Below are 17195 nucleotides of genomic sequence, written 5' to 3'. Positions count from 1 at the left end.
ACATCATTAAGTCTCTTGAGACAGTCAGAAGACTTCTTGATCAAATTCATCAATGCGTCCTTGATCATATGAAACTCATCCTCAAGCTTATCCTGCATCTCCTTGGTTTCCATAGACTTGTCCCACGCCTTCATGAAGTTGTCTTTCATGCCTTGAACAGTCTTTTTCTCAGTCTTTGTTTCATATGTCAACAAGACTTTTTCCCTGTCGTGGTCACTGGAAGAGCATTTTCCTGGACATATGGTGCAGTTGCCATCATCATCCATCACGGCACAACTGTTGATGTCATCCTCCATTGGAAGGAAACAGCAGGTGTGACATGTAAAATTGCAGATCTTGCAGTTTGTTGCAAAGTCTTGGGATAATCTGCTTCTCTTCACCTGCAGCACATTTACCTCGGCCTCAAAGTTTTTGTTCTGTTTCATGTTCTCATCCTCGTTCTCCAGACACTGTTTGAAGCTTTGGATCTCACTTAGCTTTGACAGACCTGCTGTGATCTGAGGGTCAGGCGTGTCATGGTCTTCTCCAGAAGCTCACGTTCTTCCAGAACTTTCATTGTCAGGGTCACATCTTTACTCTCAATGCTTTCCAGTGCTTGGAAAAATTTCTTCATCTCCTTGAAAGTTGACCTCCATTGCTCTGGACACTGGGCCTTATGATCATCATCAGAATCATCCTCTTCAGAGCTGCTCTCTGTCTCCTTTGAGAACAGAAATGAACTGTTGAATTTGAAATGGGTTGGTAGCCCCTTCTTATCTTTCTTACAGGGCAGATTTGCAGCATTGATGGCCTCTAGCACCGGTATGTGCTTCCCATCAACAAATGTCACAAGCATCAGGATGTTTTCAGCAACATCCTTTCCAAAGATGGACAGGATGGAATCAAAGATGTATCTCTGGGAAGGACTGAGACGAACAAGTGGTGCCTGCACTACAAAGCAGACTGCATCAATGTGATTAATCCCTAAAGGGTTACACAAGAAATCCTTCAACATCTGGATGAGCAATTTATCATGAGCCATTCCTCTGGTGTCTCCGAACCCTGGTGTGTCAATGACAGTCAGAGAATAAGGAATCTGAAAGCCTGGCTGGTTGTAGAGCTCGTATGATGTCACAACCACAGTCTGGCTCTCAGCCTGGGACCTGTTGGTCACCTCATGGATGAGCTTAAAGCGGTAACAATCTTCCCACTTTACCCCGAGGATGTAGTTTATCATGGCATTGACCAGAGTTGTTTTTCCTGCACCTGTGGCCCCCAGAAGCAATATCACCTTGTTATTCCCTTGCTCAACTTTCCTCCCAAATGTGTACTGGTCAAAACTGTCACTTACACCAAACTTCTGTTCCAGATTCAGCCAGTGGATTGAGGGTTTGCCCTTTTCCACCTTCTGGGATTTTGTGAGGAATTCCTGACTTTTTGCTGCTGTTGATTTGCTTGTCTTCGGTTGGACATCAGAGACCCTAAGGGTAGTCAGCACAGTCTCAGGACTGGGTAGACTATTCCCTGTTTCGCCACAGTTAGCATAGACTCTGATGCTGTATCCAGTGCCAGCCTCTAGTCCTTCCAGTGTACTCTCTCTAGTGGTGGTTTTGATGGTGTGCCACATCTGATTGTCTATAGCCTTTACCCTCTTTCTGTATTCTACCACATAACCAATGACTTCAACATCATCTCCCGCCTTGGTAGGAATGTCCCAGTTCACTCTGATACTTCCCGATTCTATCCTCTTCTCTGCGGGTGGTCCAGGGGGGCTACATGGGCGGGTCCTGGACGTATTCTGTCCAGTCACTGGAGAGGCTCACACCAGGTCTACACACTGCCTTGCAGCTAAAGCGGTACTTTTTGTATGGGTCCAACGACTGATGGTGACCTGTGTAGTAGCATCAGATTTGACTCGGTCCACTGTGAGCGCCTGCTCAGCCTGGTACAAAACCTGGTACGATTCCACAGAGGTAACACCAAGGTTGGGAGGGTTGACTTGCAAGTGTACACAGTCATGCTCCAGACTCTTGATGGTGGGAACACCTGGCTTTGATGGCAGCTCAAACTGTGGATTCAAAAGTGTCCTCTTTCATAGACATGGATGGGAGGACGCAGTGAGGAGTTTGTTTGGAATTGATGCACATACAGAATGCAAGATTTTCTCTGTCTTTGTTAGACTCTTTGAAGTCTAGGAACAGATTTATGGTTTGCCTGGTTAGGTCGTTACCTCCCCTGAGCGAAACCACCTTCTGCCGCAGTCTTCCCGGCTGCGTTGGGGTTGTAAGGTATCAGTGAAAATCACTCTAGATTCTTCCAGCAAGTAGTTCTCCAGGACTACCAGATACTCTTCTTCTCCTTCAAAAAGGATAATGCAAAACACACTACATAATCATTAGCTTTATCAAGCACTATTCCATCCAATTCACTGCTTGTGTACACAACTTGTACCTCTTTCATTATGTCAACGTAAGAGCTGACAACATTCATCTCTCTCTCTCTGTCGTCCAGGTACGTGATCATGAGGTCATTCTGGAATGGAGAACGTTCTTTTGCTGTTGAGCATTTTGATCAGCTCTTCCTCCTCCATTCCTCCTCCTCTTATTTTGGGAAGAACCTTACAGAGACCTTCTGGAACACCAGCTTGTACTCTGAGCACATGTCCCTGAACTTGTTGACCTTGGCTTTGAGTTCAGGGAACTTGATAGCCATATCTTCCTTCATCATGTCCTTGCATTGTACATCAGTATTGTCCAGTCCGTCCAAGATTTGCTGTGCGCGACGCACCTGGCTAACACTGATCTGCCTGACTAGCTGGGCAGCTGCAGAGTCCAGGTTCTTGAGAGGGATAGAGCCAGACAGTCATGGGCACAGCATGTTCTCCCTTCTCCCCTAGCAGACGTGGCAGGCCAGCATACACCTTGATGGCATCTTCAAATGTGACAGTGTTGTTTCTAGTGCCAAATCACCATGGAAGGTGCAGTTGAATTTATTGGTCTCTCTCTGCTCTTCCTCACTCATCTTCAAATTTCCCTGCCCTTCTATTGACATGAGAGGGATCTTTTTATTGTAGCCTGCAGGTTTCCCTGGATGTCCTGGTGGTTTTCTCCTGAGGAAACCTCTTGGTCAAAACGAAGAATGCCTGGGCTCCGTAGAGCAGGGCAGTCACCACATGGGTTGCAGAGCCCTCTTGGAAGACATTACAGTGTTTCACATTTCCTGCCCCCAGGTGGTCCATGGTCAACTGCTCAAGCGAGTGGTGTTACGGTACTGCAGAGAAACCCTAGACTGACGCTTTGAGGTCGTTTTTGTCATGTAGGAATTCAGCAGAACCCTTCACACTGACTAAGCCACCAAGAAAACTGGCCTCAAGAGATGCAGACACATTCAAAGCTTCTGACTTGGCTTCACTTGAGTCTGAAGCAATGATTTTGAAGTCGGTGTTTCTGAAGCATCTCAGAATCCCAGAGAGTGATACCTGCAGTTTAAAGAGAATGACCAAATAACATTTAATGTGAAATTTATACTCCAACGTGTACATGTGTAAATATTTCTATATGTAAACATGGTTTCATTCAAATAACTAATTGAAGGTAAATATTGAACACAAAGTAAATATTCTAGGTGTCAACCCATAGTTAGAAAAACCTACACCTCCTACCCTCAGAAGTAAAGAATGCTCTGGAGCACCATTTGAACCATTCTGGGAAGGGGTTCTATCTGGAGCTTCTTTCAGGTCAAATAGAACCTTTGTTCCAAATAAAGGGTGCTATTTGGAACCAAAAAGAGTTATATCTAGAATGTTCCCCTACAGGGACAAAATGGTGCCACATACAATCATTAAGAAAGTGCCATCTTTGCCATTTACAGCATTACTACTATAGGAACACTTCAAAACAACCTGCAAAACAATCAGTCTTTGTCCCAAGTGCGTCCTCTAGCTTTTTCTTACTCTGTGGTAACAATAGAGATGTATCAGAAAGCTCATCTCTCTTCAATGGCAGATTCTGTGACAGCCTCATTTAGTGCCCAAAAGCCTTTTTTAGCATGGGCAGCACCATTCAGGACTTTCACCATTTGAAGTAGTCAACTGGGAGATACTTCCTTTGGGTTAAGGAAGGATTACATAATTCAATCTGGGTCCTCAAGATGGATCGGACAGAATATAAATCCCTGCCACCTGGTGATGTTAGCATAGCGCTAACTTATGCCATGCTATCTGATGGGACCAGCTACAATTTAGCATTCTGTCACGTGCAAGTAAATCAACTATTTTAATTAGCTGAGACGCATTTTGAGCTGGAGAAACTGTTTCAATTTAAATGGTTGCTTATGTTCACAATTATGGCCCCAATGACTTCAACTTCTATGAATGTATTATCAGTTAGTAAATAAACTGTGAAGGTCTATACCACCAGTTACTGTGTGGAATGTGTATAGTCTGAACAAGTATAAAGCCAAGGTTGGTGATTTACTGACATTGCAGTTATTGAATGTCTGTTCAGGAGTGCAATTCATTGGCTGACCCTCCTGCTGATTCTTCCTTAATCCATAGAAACTACTTTAAAATTGTGAAAGCCCTCAATGGTGTTCCCGTGCTGGAACAGTGTGCCCTCTATCCAACTCAATGGTGGAAACACTGTCAATGAATTTAAGATGATGCATATTGATTACCTCCAAACCAAAGAGGAATAGTTTCCTGTACCTGGGATGAGGACATCTCTACGACAGTCATACAGCATCCCCAGCTGGAAGGGTCGGCCCAGAGCGGCTAGCTCATGGTCTCCGAGTCAGACATGACTCAGTGTTCTGAAAAAACATATCAGAACTGGGGTTACTTCAGCAGCCCCGGTATTAGAACCTTTCAACAGATAATTTGGCCGTCAAACATAAAATCGTTGTTTTTGCTCATTGCCCAGGCAATATTCTGTGTAAAATATCACTGATACAGTATGTTGTGCAAACATTTGCAATGAGATTGAAGAGTTGACTTAAGTAATGCACCAATTGTAAAATAAAACGAGAAATTACAATTGTGAGTAGAAAATACAGAAGTTTCTCTATCCTCTGGTTTGTTGTTCAACAAAACAGCAGCCACACCTTAGCTTTTTGATGAGGCTGGAAACCCTCAGCTCTCGGACTGGAGTCCATGATATTCACAGGATCGTTTTGAAAATGTATTTAAAAAGCTTTATATATTTATGTTCAAGCCGCTTGTAAATAATGGAGAAATAAAACCATACATCATCGTCTAAATAGAAGATCTCAAATTATACAACTACAAGCCACACTAAAACATCACACTAACATGGGGCGTTTCTAGGATTTGACGGCATTGGGTCCTTAGCCCAAAGCAAGTAAATGTTCGCCCTGCAAATTTTTTTAAATTCAGCCGCTAAATGCATGAATTTGGTGCACTTTTGAGATGACCATTGATATTTCAGGTAACTTGCACATGTTGTGTCTTTGGCTCTGCCGGATTAAGTGATATGACATGCTATTCTATAAAATCTTTTCTCCGTAATTAATATTACCTGATTGAACTAATCATGTAAATGTAATTAACTAGAGAGTCAGGCACCACGAAATAATATTTATAGAGCTGTTATCTTCTGAATAAACTCTTAAAGAACTAGTAATATGTACATCAATAGCAGTCAATATTAATCGTCACCTTAATTCAGTCTCATCTGAAAGTTGTAAAATTCTTGGTTATCTTCACAAACCCTGGCTAACAAGTTGAATCAGCAATACAAAATTGGGTTTAAGTATTTATTTACTAAATACCTAACTAATCACACAGAATGAATTATACCTTGATGACAAATTAGAGGAAAATGTCCCTAGTGGACAGAACAGATTTGACAGCTGGTTACGCAAAAGAAAAGGTCTGGGTTTGAGGAAAAGTGGGAAGACTGAGGGACAAAGGGAGAAGCTGTGCTATCGTAAATATAGTATCTTACTAAGCTTCTAAATTCTAAATTACCACCCATTTGGAAAAGAAAAATGCAGTAAATATTTACTCTGAGCTGTGCTTCGGTAGGTTGGTGGTAGATGGAAGGCCGTGATGCCAAACCGAGTCCTTTGTCCTTTGAAGAATGTCTCTGGTGGTCAATTGGATACGTTGTAGTAATGTTGTTGTGTGGTAGACAGGATACTCTCTGTTCTTTCCTAGCCTACGTTTGCAGCTGCTGTTGCTAACTCAACGGCTAGGAGGTATCACTTCTGTAGTGACTAAGAGTTCAAAGTTCATACTATTCGCAACCAAGGCTCACTCTGAGGTTGGCTTCATTCTGTAGTTATTATCTGATCAATTCTGACATCAGACCGTCGTCCTCACATCCTCGGAACAGATAATTATTTGCCCTTTTAACGCAGAGGCTGCAGACCTCACGTACTTGGAACAGGAGGTTACAGTTTCATCAAGGCTTTATATAGTGGAGCGAGAAGGGTGTGTTTGAAAAGTTTTATAACCCATGTCTCTTCACAGGGGCAAGCCACTGATTGAGCAGAGCCCTAACCTTATGAAAACCCAAAACTCTCATTTGGAAGCTAAAATTACGTTTAATCTCTTCACCAATATTTTTATATTCAAACATTTAAATTGAACAACAATTCCATGTGAATCCGATAACTACAATGTGCAGACTTTCCACTGTAGAGTTTGTCATCTTATCATTGATGAGAATGTCTCAAATGACAACCGAACTGGGACATCATATTCATTAAGTACCACCGCATATGTTCAATTGGTCGGATTACCAGAATATAGTTCATTTCTCCCCACCTTCTGATGTTCCCAGAATCTCTATGTTAACCAAAGGGTTTTCAAATGTCACATTAGTAGGGTAGAGAGAGGAAAAAGGGGGAAAGAGGTATTTATGACTGTCATAAACCTACCCCCAGGCCAACGTCATGACAACCCTTAGACAAAGTAGTTAAATTAATAAATAAGTAAAATTGTCATTTGAAATTTCACCAATTTAATAATGGGCAGTTCTTTAAAAAGTAGTTACATAGCCTATATGGAAGTAACAGACATGAGCCAAGCATGTTTACCTGTTTCTATACTTGAATTATATATGTTAAGACCCAATTCATTTAGTCAGTTCTACTACAACAGCTCATTTTAAAAAGTGTTAAATATGTTGAAGTTCAGGTTCATCCACAGAAATGAAACCATCAAATTCACTCGCTAAAATAAACGCTTTCCTAATATCAACATCCTTAGTTTGCCCATTCACTAAATATAGTGTTAAATAACAGACTCACACCCAATACCTTTAGGATACTGAAACTTAACACTAGCTTATTAGCATTAGCATACCCTTATGCTGATGGAGACTAGTTAGCTACATCAACCCTGCAGCTAACTCTGCTGCTGCACTGACTTTCTGGCTGTTCTACCCTCTCCACCTCATTCACTACTCAACCTGATCGCTTTTTTGACTCTCTTTCAGAAGAAATTCTGAACAGCCACATTTTCTGTGCTATGTTGAGACATTTTACTGAGTGATGGGATTACACATCAGGGGCTTCTTGCTACTACCTAGCAGATATTGTGATTGTTTATTTTAGTCATTAAAATGTGCATAGCACAACTGATGTGTGGTTATGGAAACTCAACTCATAATCATCACAAATTTAATTATGGGGCATTTCAGGCCACGGAGTGAACAGAATTGTACGCTCGCAAACTCGATAACAAACGAGGGTTGAGGGGGCTAACGTTGCCAACTTCCCTTGTTTGACTAATTGTTTGGACCGACAGCAAAGATGGCTGCAGTGATTCCCCCAAGGACATAAGGTGAGGGTAAGTGGAGGAGGGTGTGTCTTTTTATGTGTTTCCCCTCAGCCCCAAAACCTCAGCTCTTGAATGACACATCGATGGCTCTGAAATAACTTAATTTGACTCTGTGTAAACTGGAAATCACATATCCGAGGCCGCATTCATTGTAGCTGGGGATTTTAACAAGGATAATCTGAAAACAAGACTCCCTAAATTTCATCAGCATATCAATTGTGCAACCAGGGCTGGTGAAACCCTCGATCATTGCTATTCTAACTTCCACGACGCATATAATGCCCTCCCCGCCCTCCTTTCGGAAAAGCTGACCACCACTCCATTTTGTTGCTCCCCTGACTATAGACAGAAACTAAAACAGGAAGCTCCCGCGCTCAGGTCTGTTCAATGCTGGTCCGACCAATCGGATTCCACCCTTCAAGATTGCTTCGATCACGTGAACTGGGACATGTTCCGCATTGCTGCGAACAACAACATTGACGATATGCTGATTCTGTGAGCAGGTTTATTAGCAAGTGCATTGGCGATGTTGTACCCACAACGTATATTAAAACATTCCCAAACCAGAAACCGTGGATTGATGGCAGCATTCGCGAACTGAAAGCCAGACCACTGCTTTTAATCAAGGCAAGGTGACCGGAAACATGACCGAATACAAACAGTAGCTATTCCCTCCAAGGCAATCAAACAAGCTAAGCGTCAGTATAGAGACAAAGTAGAGTCGCAATTCAACGGCTCAGACATGAGAGGAATGTGGCAGGGTCTACATTCAATCACGGATTACAAAAAGAAAACCAGCCCCGTCGCGGACCAGGATGTCTTGCTCCCAGACAGACTAAACAACTTCTTTGCTCGCTTTGAGGACAGTACAGTGCCACTGACACGGCCCACCACCAAAACCTGTGGGCTCTACTTCACTGCAGCCGGCATGAGTAAAACATTTAAAGGTGTTAACCCTCGCAGGGCTGCTGGCCCAGACGACATCCCCAGCCGCGTCCTCAGAGCATGCGCAGACCAGCTGGCAGGTGTGTTTATGGACATATTCAAACAATCCCGATCCCAGTCTGTTGTTCCCACATGCTACAAGAGGGCCACCATTGTCCCTGTTCCCAAGAAAGCTAAGGTAACTGAGCTAAACAAGTACCGTCCAGTAGCACTCACTTCCGTCATCATGAAGTGCTTTGAGAGACTAGTCAAGGAACATCTCACCTCCACCCTACCTGACACCCTAGACCCACTCCAATTTGCTTACCGCCCCAATAGGTCCACAGACGACGCAATCACAACCACACTCCGCACTACACACTGCCCAAACCAATCTGGACAAGAGGAATACCTATGTTAGAATGCTGTTCATTGACTACAGCTCAGCATTTAACACCATAGTACCCTCCAAACATCGTCATCAAGCTCGAGACCCTGGGTCTCGACCCCGCCATGTGCAACTGTGTCCTGGACTTCCTGACGGGTCGCCCGCAGGTGGTGAGGGTAGGTAAAAAACATCTCCACCCCGCTGATCCTCAACACTGGGGCCCCACAAGGGTAAATTCTGAGCCCTATCCTGTACTCCTGTTCACCCATGACTGCATGGCCATGCACGCCTCCAACTCAATCATCAAGTTTTGCGGACGACACAACAGTGGTAGGCTTGATTACCAACAACGACGAGACGGCCTACAGGGAGGAGGTGAGGGCCCTCGGAGTGTGGTGTCAGGAAAATAACCTTACACTCAACGTCAGCAAAACTAAGGAGATGATTGTGGACTTCAGGAAACAGCAGAGGAACACCCCTTATCCATATCGATGGAACAGTAGTGGAGAGGGTAGTACGTTTAAGTTCCTCGGCGTACACATCACAGACAAACTGAATTGGTCCACCCACACAGACAGCATCGTGAAGAAGGCGCAGCAGCGCCTCTCAACCTCAGGAGGCTGAAGAAATTCGGCTTGTCACCAAAAGCACTCACAAACTTCTACAGATGCACAATCGAGAGCATCCTGTCGGGCTGTATCACCGCCTGGTACGGCAACTGCTCCGCCCACAACCGTAAGGCTCTCCAGAGGGTAGTGAGGTCTGCACAACCACCCGATGTCACAGGGAAGGCCATAAAGATCATTAAGGACAACAACCACCCGAGCCACTGCCTGTTCACCCCGCTATCATCCAGAAGGCGAGGTCAGTACAGGTGCATCAAAGCTGGGACCGAGAGACTGAAAAACAGCTTCTATCTCAAGGCCATCAGACTGTTAAACAGCCACCACAAACATTGAGTGGCTGCTGTCCAACACACTGACTCAACTCCAGCCACTTTAATAATGGGAATTGATGGGAAATGATGAAAAATATATCACTAGCCACTTTAAACAATGCTACCTAATATAATGTTTGCATACCCTACATTATTAATCTCATATGTATATGTATATACTGTACTCTATATCATCTACTGCATCTTTATGTAATACATGTATCACTAGCCACGTTAACTATGCCACTTTGTTTACATACTCATCTCATATGTATATACTGCACTCAATACCATCTACTGTATCTTGCTTATGCCGCTCTGTACCATCACTCATTTATATATCTTTATATACATATTCTTTATTCCCTTACACTTGTGTCTATAAGGTAGTAGTTTTGGAATTGTTAGCTAGATTACTTGTTGGTTATTACTGCATTGTCGGAACTAGAAGCACAAGCATTTCGCTACACTCGCATTAACATCTGCTAACCATGTGTATGTGACAAATAAAATTTGATTTGATTTGACCGTGTAAAAACTACCCATTGCTCTACACCCGCAATAGCATATGCTAAACACGTGTATGTGACAAATAGATTTGATGTGTCCACTTAATTTGAGGAGAGGGTGTTTTTACGTGTTTGGAATGCATCCTTTGAATTCGGACTGCAGCCAGATGCATACATTCAGTCATGTGATTTCCAAGAAGAGTGTCGGGGTGCGGTGGTCACATGTATTACAAGAAAGAGAGATTTGGTCAAAGACAGTACAGTATAAAGATAAGCTAAAATGATTCTCCAATTCAAATCCCCAATTACACTTGTTGACGATGTCATGGCGACGTTGGCAAGCAAAACTCATGCGGAGAAGCAAGTCATCGGGTCTAATGGTCATCTTGCGCCAAACTGCGCATGTGCAGGCAGTCTTCTGTTTAGTCTGTTTCACAAACATTCCTGAAATCTTGCGATGCTGCGCCTCTGGGTTTAGAAACTCTGTGATTTGGTCTATAAAACAGGTTGTCAGACACCAGTCTACATCTGGGTAGAGAAACATCCCATACATTCTGAAGTATGTGCTGTACTTGGCTTCTATTTTGAACATCTAATGGTGATTTTTGTTTGGTTGACATCCATCGGCAAACTTCGATGACTTAAGGTAGGCTACTGTCCCTTATTTCAACGATAGACCGAAATTGTTGCTTAGCAAAACCTTTAATGTCCAGTCATCTACAATCCGCATTTGGTGAACCTGGCACGTCCGTTTGGGATATTTCAACAAAGAAGACGTTACTTCAAAGGAAGAACACCTTTCTTCCATCTGACACAATTGCATAAAATATTCCCACTGCTGGTCGCTCCTCTCTTCCGTTTCATCACTGAAACAATATCAGAGGCGCTGGCGCTGTTTCACCAAATGTAGATTCTAACTTTAATTGATCTTTGAGAAAAAACATTGTCCGTTCCTCCACTTATTGTGGTCCTGAAATGTAACCCCTCTCAAATTCTAAAGTGCTCTAGATGCCAGGACTGACAGTCCATGATATCTGCATTATAGTTTTAACCATATTTGGAATCTATACATTGCTTCTTTACATTTACAATTTGTTTAACCTTTACAAACAATGAAGTAAAAATGTGTCTTTTTCCCATTAGAACCCAAAATAAACAATCGTACTAAAGCTCATGACGTATTCATAAGTTATATTCTTCACATTGCTGCTTCTACTGTGTCATTAATTTAAATGTGTATATATGAACCAAACCCCGACTCTATAGCTGTAATAATGAACAGCCAGAAAGTCAGCTGCAGGGTTGTTGGTAGCTAACTAGTCTACATCAGCATTTGGGTAGGCTAATGCTAATAAGTGAGTGTATAGTATCCTAAAGGTATTGTAATCAGACAGCAAAACATTTCTCAAATCACAGTTATATACCTCCTCCTACTTAAGACACTCCCTCTCTCCAATCCTTAGTGTATGGTTTAACAGCAAAAACCTTATTACTCCCTTCAAGTGACCTGTCTTCACCTCCTGACCTCAACCCCTCCTTCATCTAATCCACAGATGTCCATCTGTCTTTTCTGTACCAACACGGTGCTTTGCACCCGTCCCCCAACACATTCCAACACATTCCACAGCGATCTGTCCTTCTACAGAGACATACAACTCTTTAATTTCCTATCATTCATTTACTATCTCAATGATCAAAGTTTAGCCGATTCCAACAGGATGTTTGGAAAGGTGCTTATTTCCGGCGAGTGTATTTGATTTGTTTTGTTTCTGTAGATTGTCACATAAAGCTTACTCATTATTCAATGTTTTTAATTATTTTCACTGCATCAGGGATAGCGTACACAGATATTTCGGTTTTACAGCCTACTTCATTGTGTAGGTACAATTTTATTTGAATTCAACAGATTTATGGCACCTCTCTCCAGCCTTGAATCTGCCAGGCTGAGACATTTTGAGATCTGCCCTAGTGCCACAGGGTCATAAATTACTCTGCGAATGAGCAAGGGTCAAGAACTGTCTGGGAGAACTCTGGGATGTGTCACGACTTCCGCCGAAGGTGGTTCCTCTCCTTGTTCAGGCGGTGCTCGGCGGTCGCCGGTCTACTAGCCATCGCCGATCCATTTTTCATTTTCCGTTTGTTTTGTCTTTGGTTTCATTTACACCTGGTTTTCATTTTCTTTAATTTCTGTGTGTATATTTACCTCTGTTTCCCACTTAGGTTTGTGCGGGATTGTTTTCATGTTGCTCATTGAGGTTTTCCTCAGTTAATTCACGTGTGTACAGAGTTGTTGTATAATTAAGGAGCGTTGTTTTTCTCCTTCCGTGACTATTTGTTCCGATGTCTTGGGCGTTTTGTGGTATTGTACCTGACCCATTGGCCTATTAAAGACACTACTTTGAACATCTCTGCTCTCCTGCGCGTGACTACCTTCACTAACCTCAAGTACAGTTTCACAACATGGCAACGCAATAAAACACCTTAATAAAGGCCACTTTGGAGAATGCTGTGGTAACATGTGCATTCAAAAGACTGCTTACAACAATTAAACCTCTTCTGCAAAAGTACTTTTGCAACCAATGTAATAATAACACTTACGGCAGTACGGAATAATACTACATACGATAAACAATATGCAAAGAAGCATTGGTAACTCTAACGTTAAAGAATAGTAGCAGCAATACAGTAGAACACAGAGGAAGAATATGATAGACAATGTTAGCAATTTATGTTATTCTTCAATAACACAGGCCCCAAAGCAAATCAGGGGGAGAAAATAGATTTATTTGAGAAGGACAAATCATAGATGCTATGCTGAAATGTAGGTGTTCAATCTTTCCTGTCTTCAGTTTTTCTCCTCAGAACAAAGGAACAGGATGCCATTCATAACCCCCCACCCTAGCCTGGAGTTGACCAATCAGAAGTCCTTGCAGTACAACTGGGCCAATGGCCAAATAACAAGTATCCTGCTCCCGACTCAATGTACAGACCAATGAAAACGTGGCACACGTAGCTCTGAGTCCAGAACTGACATTCCACAGATTCTAAACAGCTGTTGAACTGAAAACCAACTCCTATTGATCGTTACTTCTTGTCCTCTCATCCTCTGCGTTGTGTATTCATCTTCAAAATATTCTCATAACAATCAAACTCTCCTTGAGCGTTTCTTCTGGAGAGGATCCCCTCTTTTCTGGAGAGGATCCCTGGCTTGATGAAGCTCCACAACACATTACACCATGAACAGAAGGCAGTTACTTAACTCCACACGGTTCAAACAAATAATTAGATTTCACCTTACTATACGCCACATTTCAGACTGTTATACAAGAACACTGTCCATATCCAACTTTGCATATCGTTTATGAGTTTTCCCAACATATTTATGAATGGCTTTGCCTGATGTCCTTGGTGGCCATCTCATGAATTGATATGATGTATTTAGGTGAGCAGACAACTGGGTCGGTTGATTTGTGAGTTGCCCTTCGTGCCCGCCCCCATGCCCTATAATTCTGTATTTCTTTGTGACTAACTTGTATACAGGTAGACCAGAAAAGCCACATCCCGAATTGGCAGATGAGCGGCAACCCTGATTAGAAGCACCTGCTGCTCAATGCTGTTTTGAATTCAAATAAAATTGTACCTAAACACTGAAGGCTGTAAAGAAACACAGAGGATGGTGGCAGTTATATTGTCTTAAGGTACATTAAAGTTAGCCTTGTTTGACCATCCTGTTTAGTCATGCTGGTGGATCACAAATACCTTAATAGCTTCTACTGAGTCTAAGAACCCACGTTTATCAAAACAAAATGTAGTTGAAGCTGGAACACTTTCTTCAGGAAACAGTACCAAATATACAGTACAAAAAATACTGTTTCGAGAGCAAAAGCATTCACTGTCTGTTTTTTGGGTTATTTTCATATCTCATCTCTAAGAAAGTTGGAGGCCTTCAAGATCAACAAGAGAATGGGTGGAGATTGGTCAAAAGATTGAGCGGATCAGGCAGAGGGAGACCACGATCAAGCCAAAACTGATAAACAGAAAGCGGAGGAGGACAAACAGAAAGCGGAGGAGGACAAACAGAAAGCGGAGGAGGACAAACAGAAAGCGGAGGAGGACAAACAGAAAGCGGAGGAGGACAAACAGAACATGGAGGAGGAAAAACAGAAAGCAGAGGAGGACAAACAGAAAGCGGAGGAGGACAAACAGAACATGGAGGAGGAAAAACAGAACATGGAGGAGGAAAAACAGAACATGGAGGAGGACAAACAGAAAGCGGAGGAGGAAAAACAGAACATGTAGAAGGAAAAGAAAAAGACGGAAGAGGATAACAGGCTTGCTGAGAAAGTGAGAATGGAAACAGAACAAAAGATGGAAGAAAAACGAAGACAGGAGCTTGAGAAGGAAACTCTAAAAGTAATAGAACACAATAGACAGCGAGAGAAAAATGAAAAGACAAGAATTCAGCTGGAAAATGCAAAAGGAGATCAGAAAAATGTATGAAATGTATCCACATATTAAGAGACAAAGGCATGAACGGTTAAATGATCCACATAATGAATTATTGGACAAGGAAAACAATCATTGTATACCTTTAATATCCACAATTGCGCTGCCTGTTTTATTTTCCCCAAATGATGTCCTTAAAGGGATAGTTCACACAAATGACATAGTGGTTTAATAACCCTGTTAGCCGAACACAAGGCATGTGTTCTATAAAATGTACATGTATCCATACCCAGTATGTTAGCCAGTGGCGTCATTAGGTCTGGGCTTCTGGGGCTTCAGCCCTGGATATTAGTGGTCCAGCCCGAACATTTTGATTGTATTTTTTACATTCCAGTCTGGTATGAGTTTCCATAACCACACATCAGTTGCGCTATGCACAGTTTAACCTGTTAGTACTCTAGGGGCAGTATTTCATTTTTGGATAAAAAGACGTGCCCGTTTTAAGCGCAATATTTTGTCACGAAAAGATGCTCGAATATGCTTGGAATTGATAGTTTTGGAAAGAAGACAGTCTTACGTTTCCAGAAATGCAAAGATTTTCACTGTGAGTCCCTTAGAACAAATGCTTCGGGCAAAACCAAGATGTATGACCGACCAGGAAATGCACAGGATTTCTGAGGCTACGTTTTCCATGATCGCCTTATATGGCTGTGAATGCGACAGGAATGAACGGACTCTTTCTCTTGTTTCCCCAAGGTCTCTGCAGCATTGTGACGTATTTGTAGGCATATCATTGGAAGATTGACCATAAGAGACTACAATTGCCAAGTGTCCCTCTTGGCGTCTGCGTGGCATTCGGTGCGCAAAAATCAAGTCCCATTATTTTTCCATTCAAATCTCAGAACAAACCAGGCTACAAGGACGGTGCTTTCAATTGAGAGAAATATGACAAACCACCTTCAGGATTGATTCAAACAACGTTTTCCATGTTTCAGTCGATATTATGGAGTTAATTCGGAAAAAAGTTCGACATGTAGGTGACTGAATTTTCGGTTAGTTTCGGTAGCCAAATGCATAGTAACAAAAGGGAACGATGTGTCCTACACAAGAATCTTTCAGGAAAAACTGGACATCTGCTATGTAACTGAGAGTCTCCTCATTGAAACATCTGAAGTTCTTCAAAGGTAAATTATTTTATTTGATTCCTTGGCTGGTTTTTGTGAATATGTTGCGTGCTAAATACTAACCATAATGCTAAGCTAGCTATCACCACTCTTACACAAATTAGTGATTTTCTCTGGTTCTAAAGCATATTTTGAAAATCTGAGACGACAGGATTGTTAAGAAAAGGATAAGCTTGAGAACAGGCATATTTATTTCGTTTCATTTGCGATTTTTAAAAATCGCTAACGTTGCGTTATGGTAATGAGCTTAAGGCTGTAGTAACGATACCGTATGCGGGATGGGGCGTACTATCAGGTTAATGACTAAAATAAACTATCCAATATACTTTGCTAGGCAGTAGCAGGAATTGCAAGAAGCCCCTGATGTGACTCAGTGTCTGCTGTGATTGGTCGAGATATAACAACACAGTGGACCGCTCCGTCCCTTGACCCCACCCCTACAGCACTGGTTAGGTGTCAATCCCATCACTCAGTAAAACACCTCAACATAACACAACAAATATGGATATTCAGATTTTTTCCCGAAAGGCAAAAAAAAAGTGATCAGGTTGAGTAGTGAATGAGGTGGAGAGGGTAGAACAGCCAGAAAGTCAGTGCAGCAGCAGAGTTAGCTGCAGGGTTGGTGGTAGCTAACTAGTCTCTATCAGCATAAGGGTAGGCTAATGCTAATAAGCTAGCGTTAAGTTTCAGTATCCTAAAGGTATTGGGTGTGAGTCTGAGTTATTTAACACTATATTTAGTGAATGGGAAAGCTAAGGTTGTTGATAGAAGTCATGATATTAGGAAAAGTAGTTATTTCCAGCAAGTGTATTTGATGGGTTTCGTTTCTGTAGCTAGCTGAGACCGAAGAGATGATTAACTGGTTCTGACTGAAAAACATATCTTCTGACAGTGACACAGTGCCCCCTGTGGACGGAAGCTGAACTTTACTACACCATATTTAATCCTTTTCAAAATGAGCATTGTTGAGATGGTAGAACTGATTAAATGAATCATAGGTCTTATAACCTATATCCTTCTACAT

General features: G+C 42.2%; 2 protein-coding genes across 2 annotated transcripts; one reads left to right on the top strand and one right to left on the bottom strand.

Annotated features, from left to right (window-relative positions):
* Positions 1–472: 472 nt before the first annotated feature.
* LOC135567346 (uncharacterized) lies at positions 473–3217 on the bottom strand. The gene is made up of 4 exons (XM_065014776.1): positions 3122–3217; positions 2602–2817; positions 1871–2047; positions 473–1777 (listed from the first exon to the last, which is right to left on the bottom strand). Exons 1-4 carry the CDS (start codon positions 3215–3217, stop codon positions 473–475), a joined length of 1794 nt encoding a protein of 597 aa, XP_064870848.1.
* Positions 3218–8711: 5494 nt separating this feature from the next.
* On the top strand, positions 8712–14840 carry si:dkey-69c1.1 (putative autophagy-related protein 11). Its single transcript, XM_065014775.1, has 2 exons — positions 8712–8906; positions 14541–14840. The coding sequence occupies exons 1-2, from the start codon at positions 8712–8714 to the stop codon at positions 14838–14840; spliced, it is 495 nt and encodes a 164-aa protein (XP_064870847.1).
* The last annotated feature ends 2355 nt before the right edge of the window (positions 14841–17195 follow it).

Source organism: Oncorhynchus nerka, unplaced genomic scaffold (genome assembly GCF_034236695.1).
Source record: "Oncorhynchus nerka isolate Pitt River unplaced genomic scaffold, Oner_Uvic_2.0 unplaced_scaffold_2124, whole genome shotgun sequence".
Lineage (NCBI taxonomy): Eukaryota > Metazoa > Chordata > Actinopteri > Salmoniformes > Salmonidae > Oncorhynchus > Oncorhynchus nerka.
The sequence above is the reverse complement of the archived record's forward strand: the minus strand, read 5'-3'. Positions and strand labels throughout refer to the sequence as shown.

Excerpts from the sequence above, each read along its gene's own strand:
- si:dkey-69c1.1 (XM_065014775.1), top strand. The coding sequence starts at position 8,712 with ATGAGTAAAACATTTAAAGGTGTTAACCCTCGCAGGGCTGCTGGCCCA. Across the intron at positions 8,907-14,540 it reads CTGTTCCCAAGAAAGCTAAG|GCAGAGGGAGACCACGATCA; the intron begins GTAACTGAGCTA and ends TGAGCGGATCAG.
- LOC135567346 (XM_065014776.1), bottom strand. The coding sequence starts at position 3,217 with ATGGACCACCTGGGGGCAGGAAATGTGAAACACTGTAATGTCTTCCAA. Across the intron at positions 2,818-3,121 it reads CCCTGCTCTACGGAGCCCAG|AACCTGGACTCTGCAGCTGC; the intron begins GCATTCTTCGTT and ends ATCCCTCTCAAG. Across the intron at positions 1,778-1,870 it reads AATCTGATGCTACTACACAG|AATACGTCCAGGACCCGCCC; the intron begins GTCACCATCAGT and ends GTGACTGGACAG.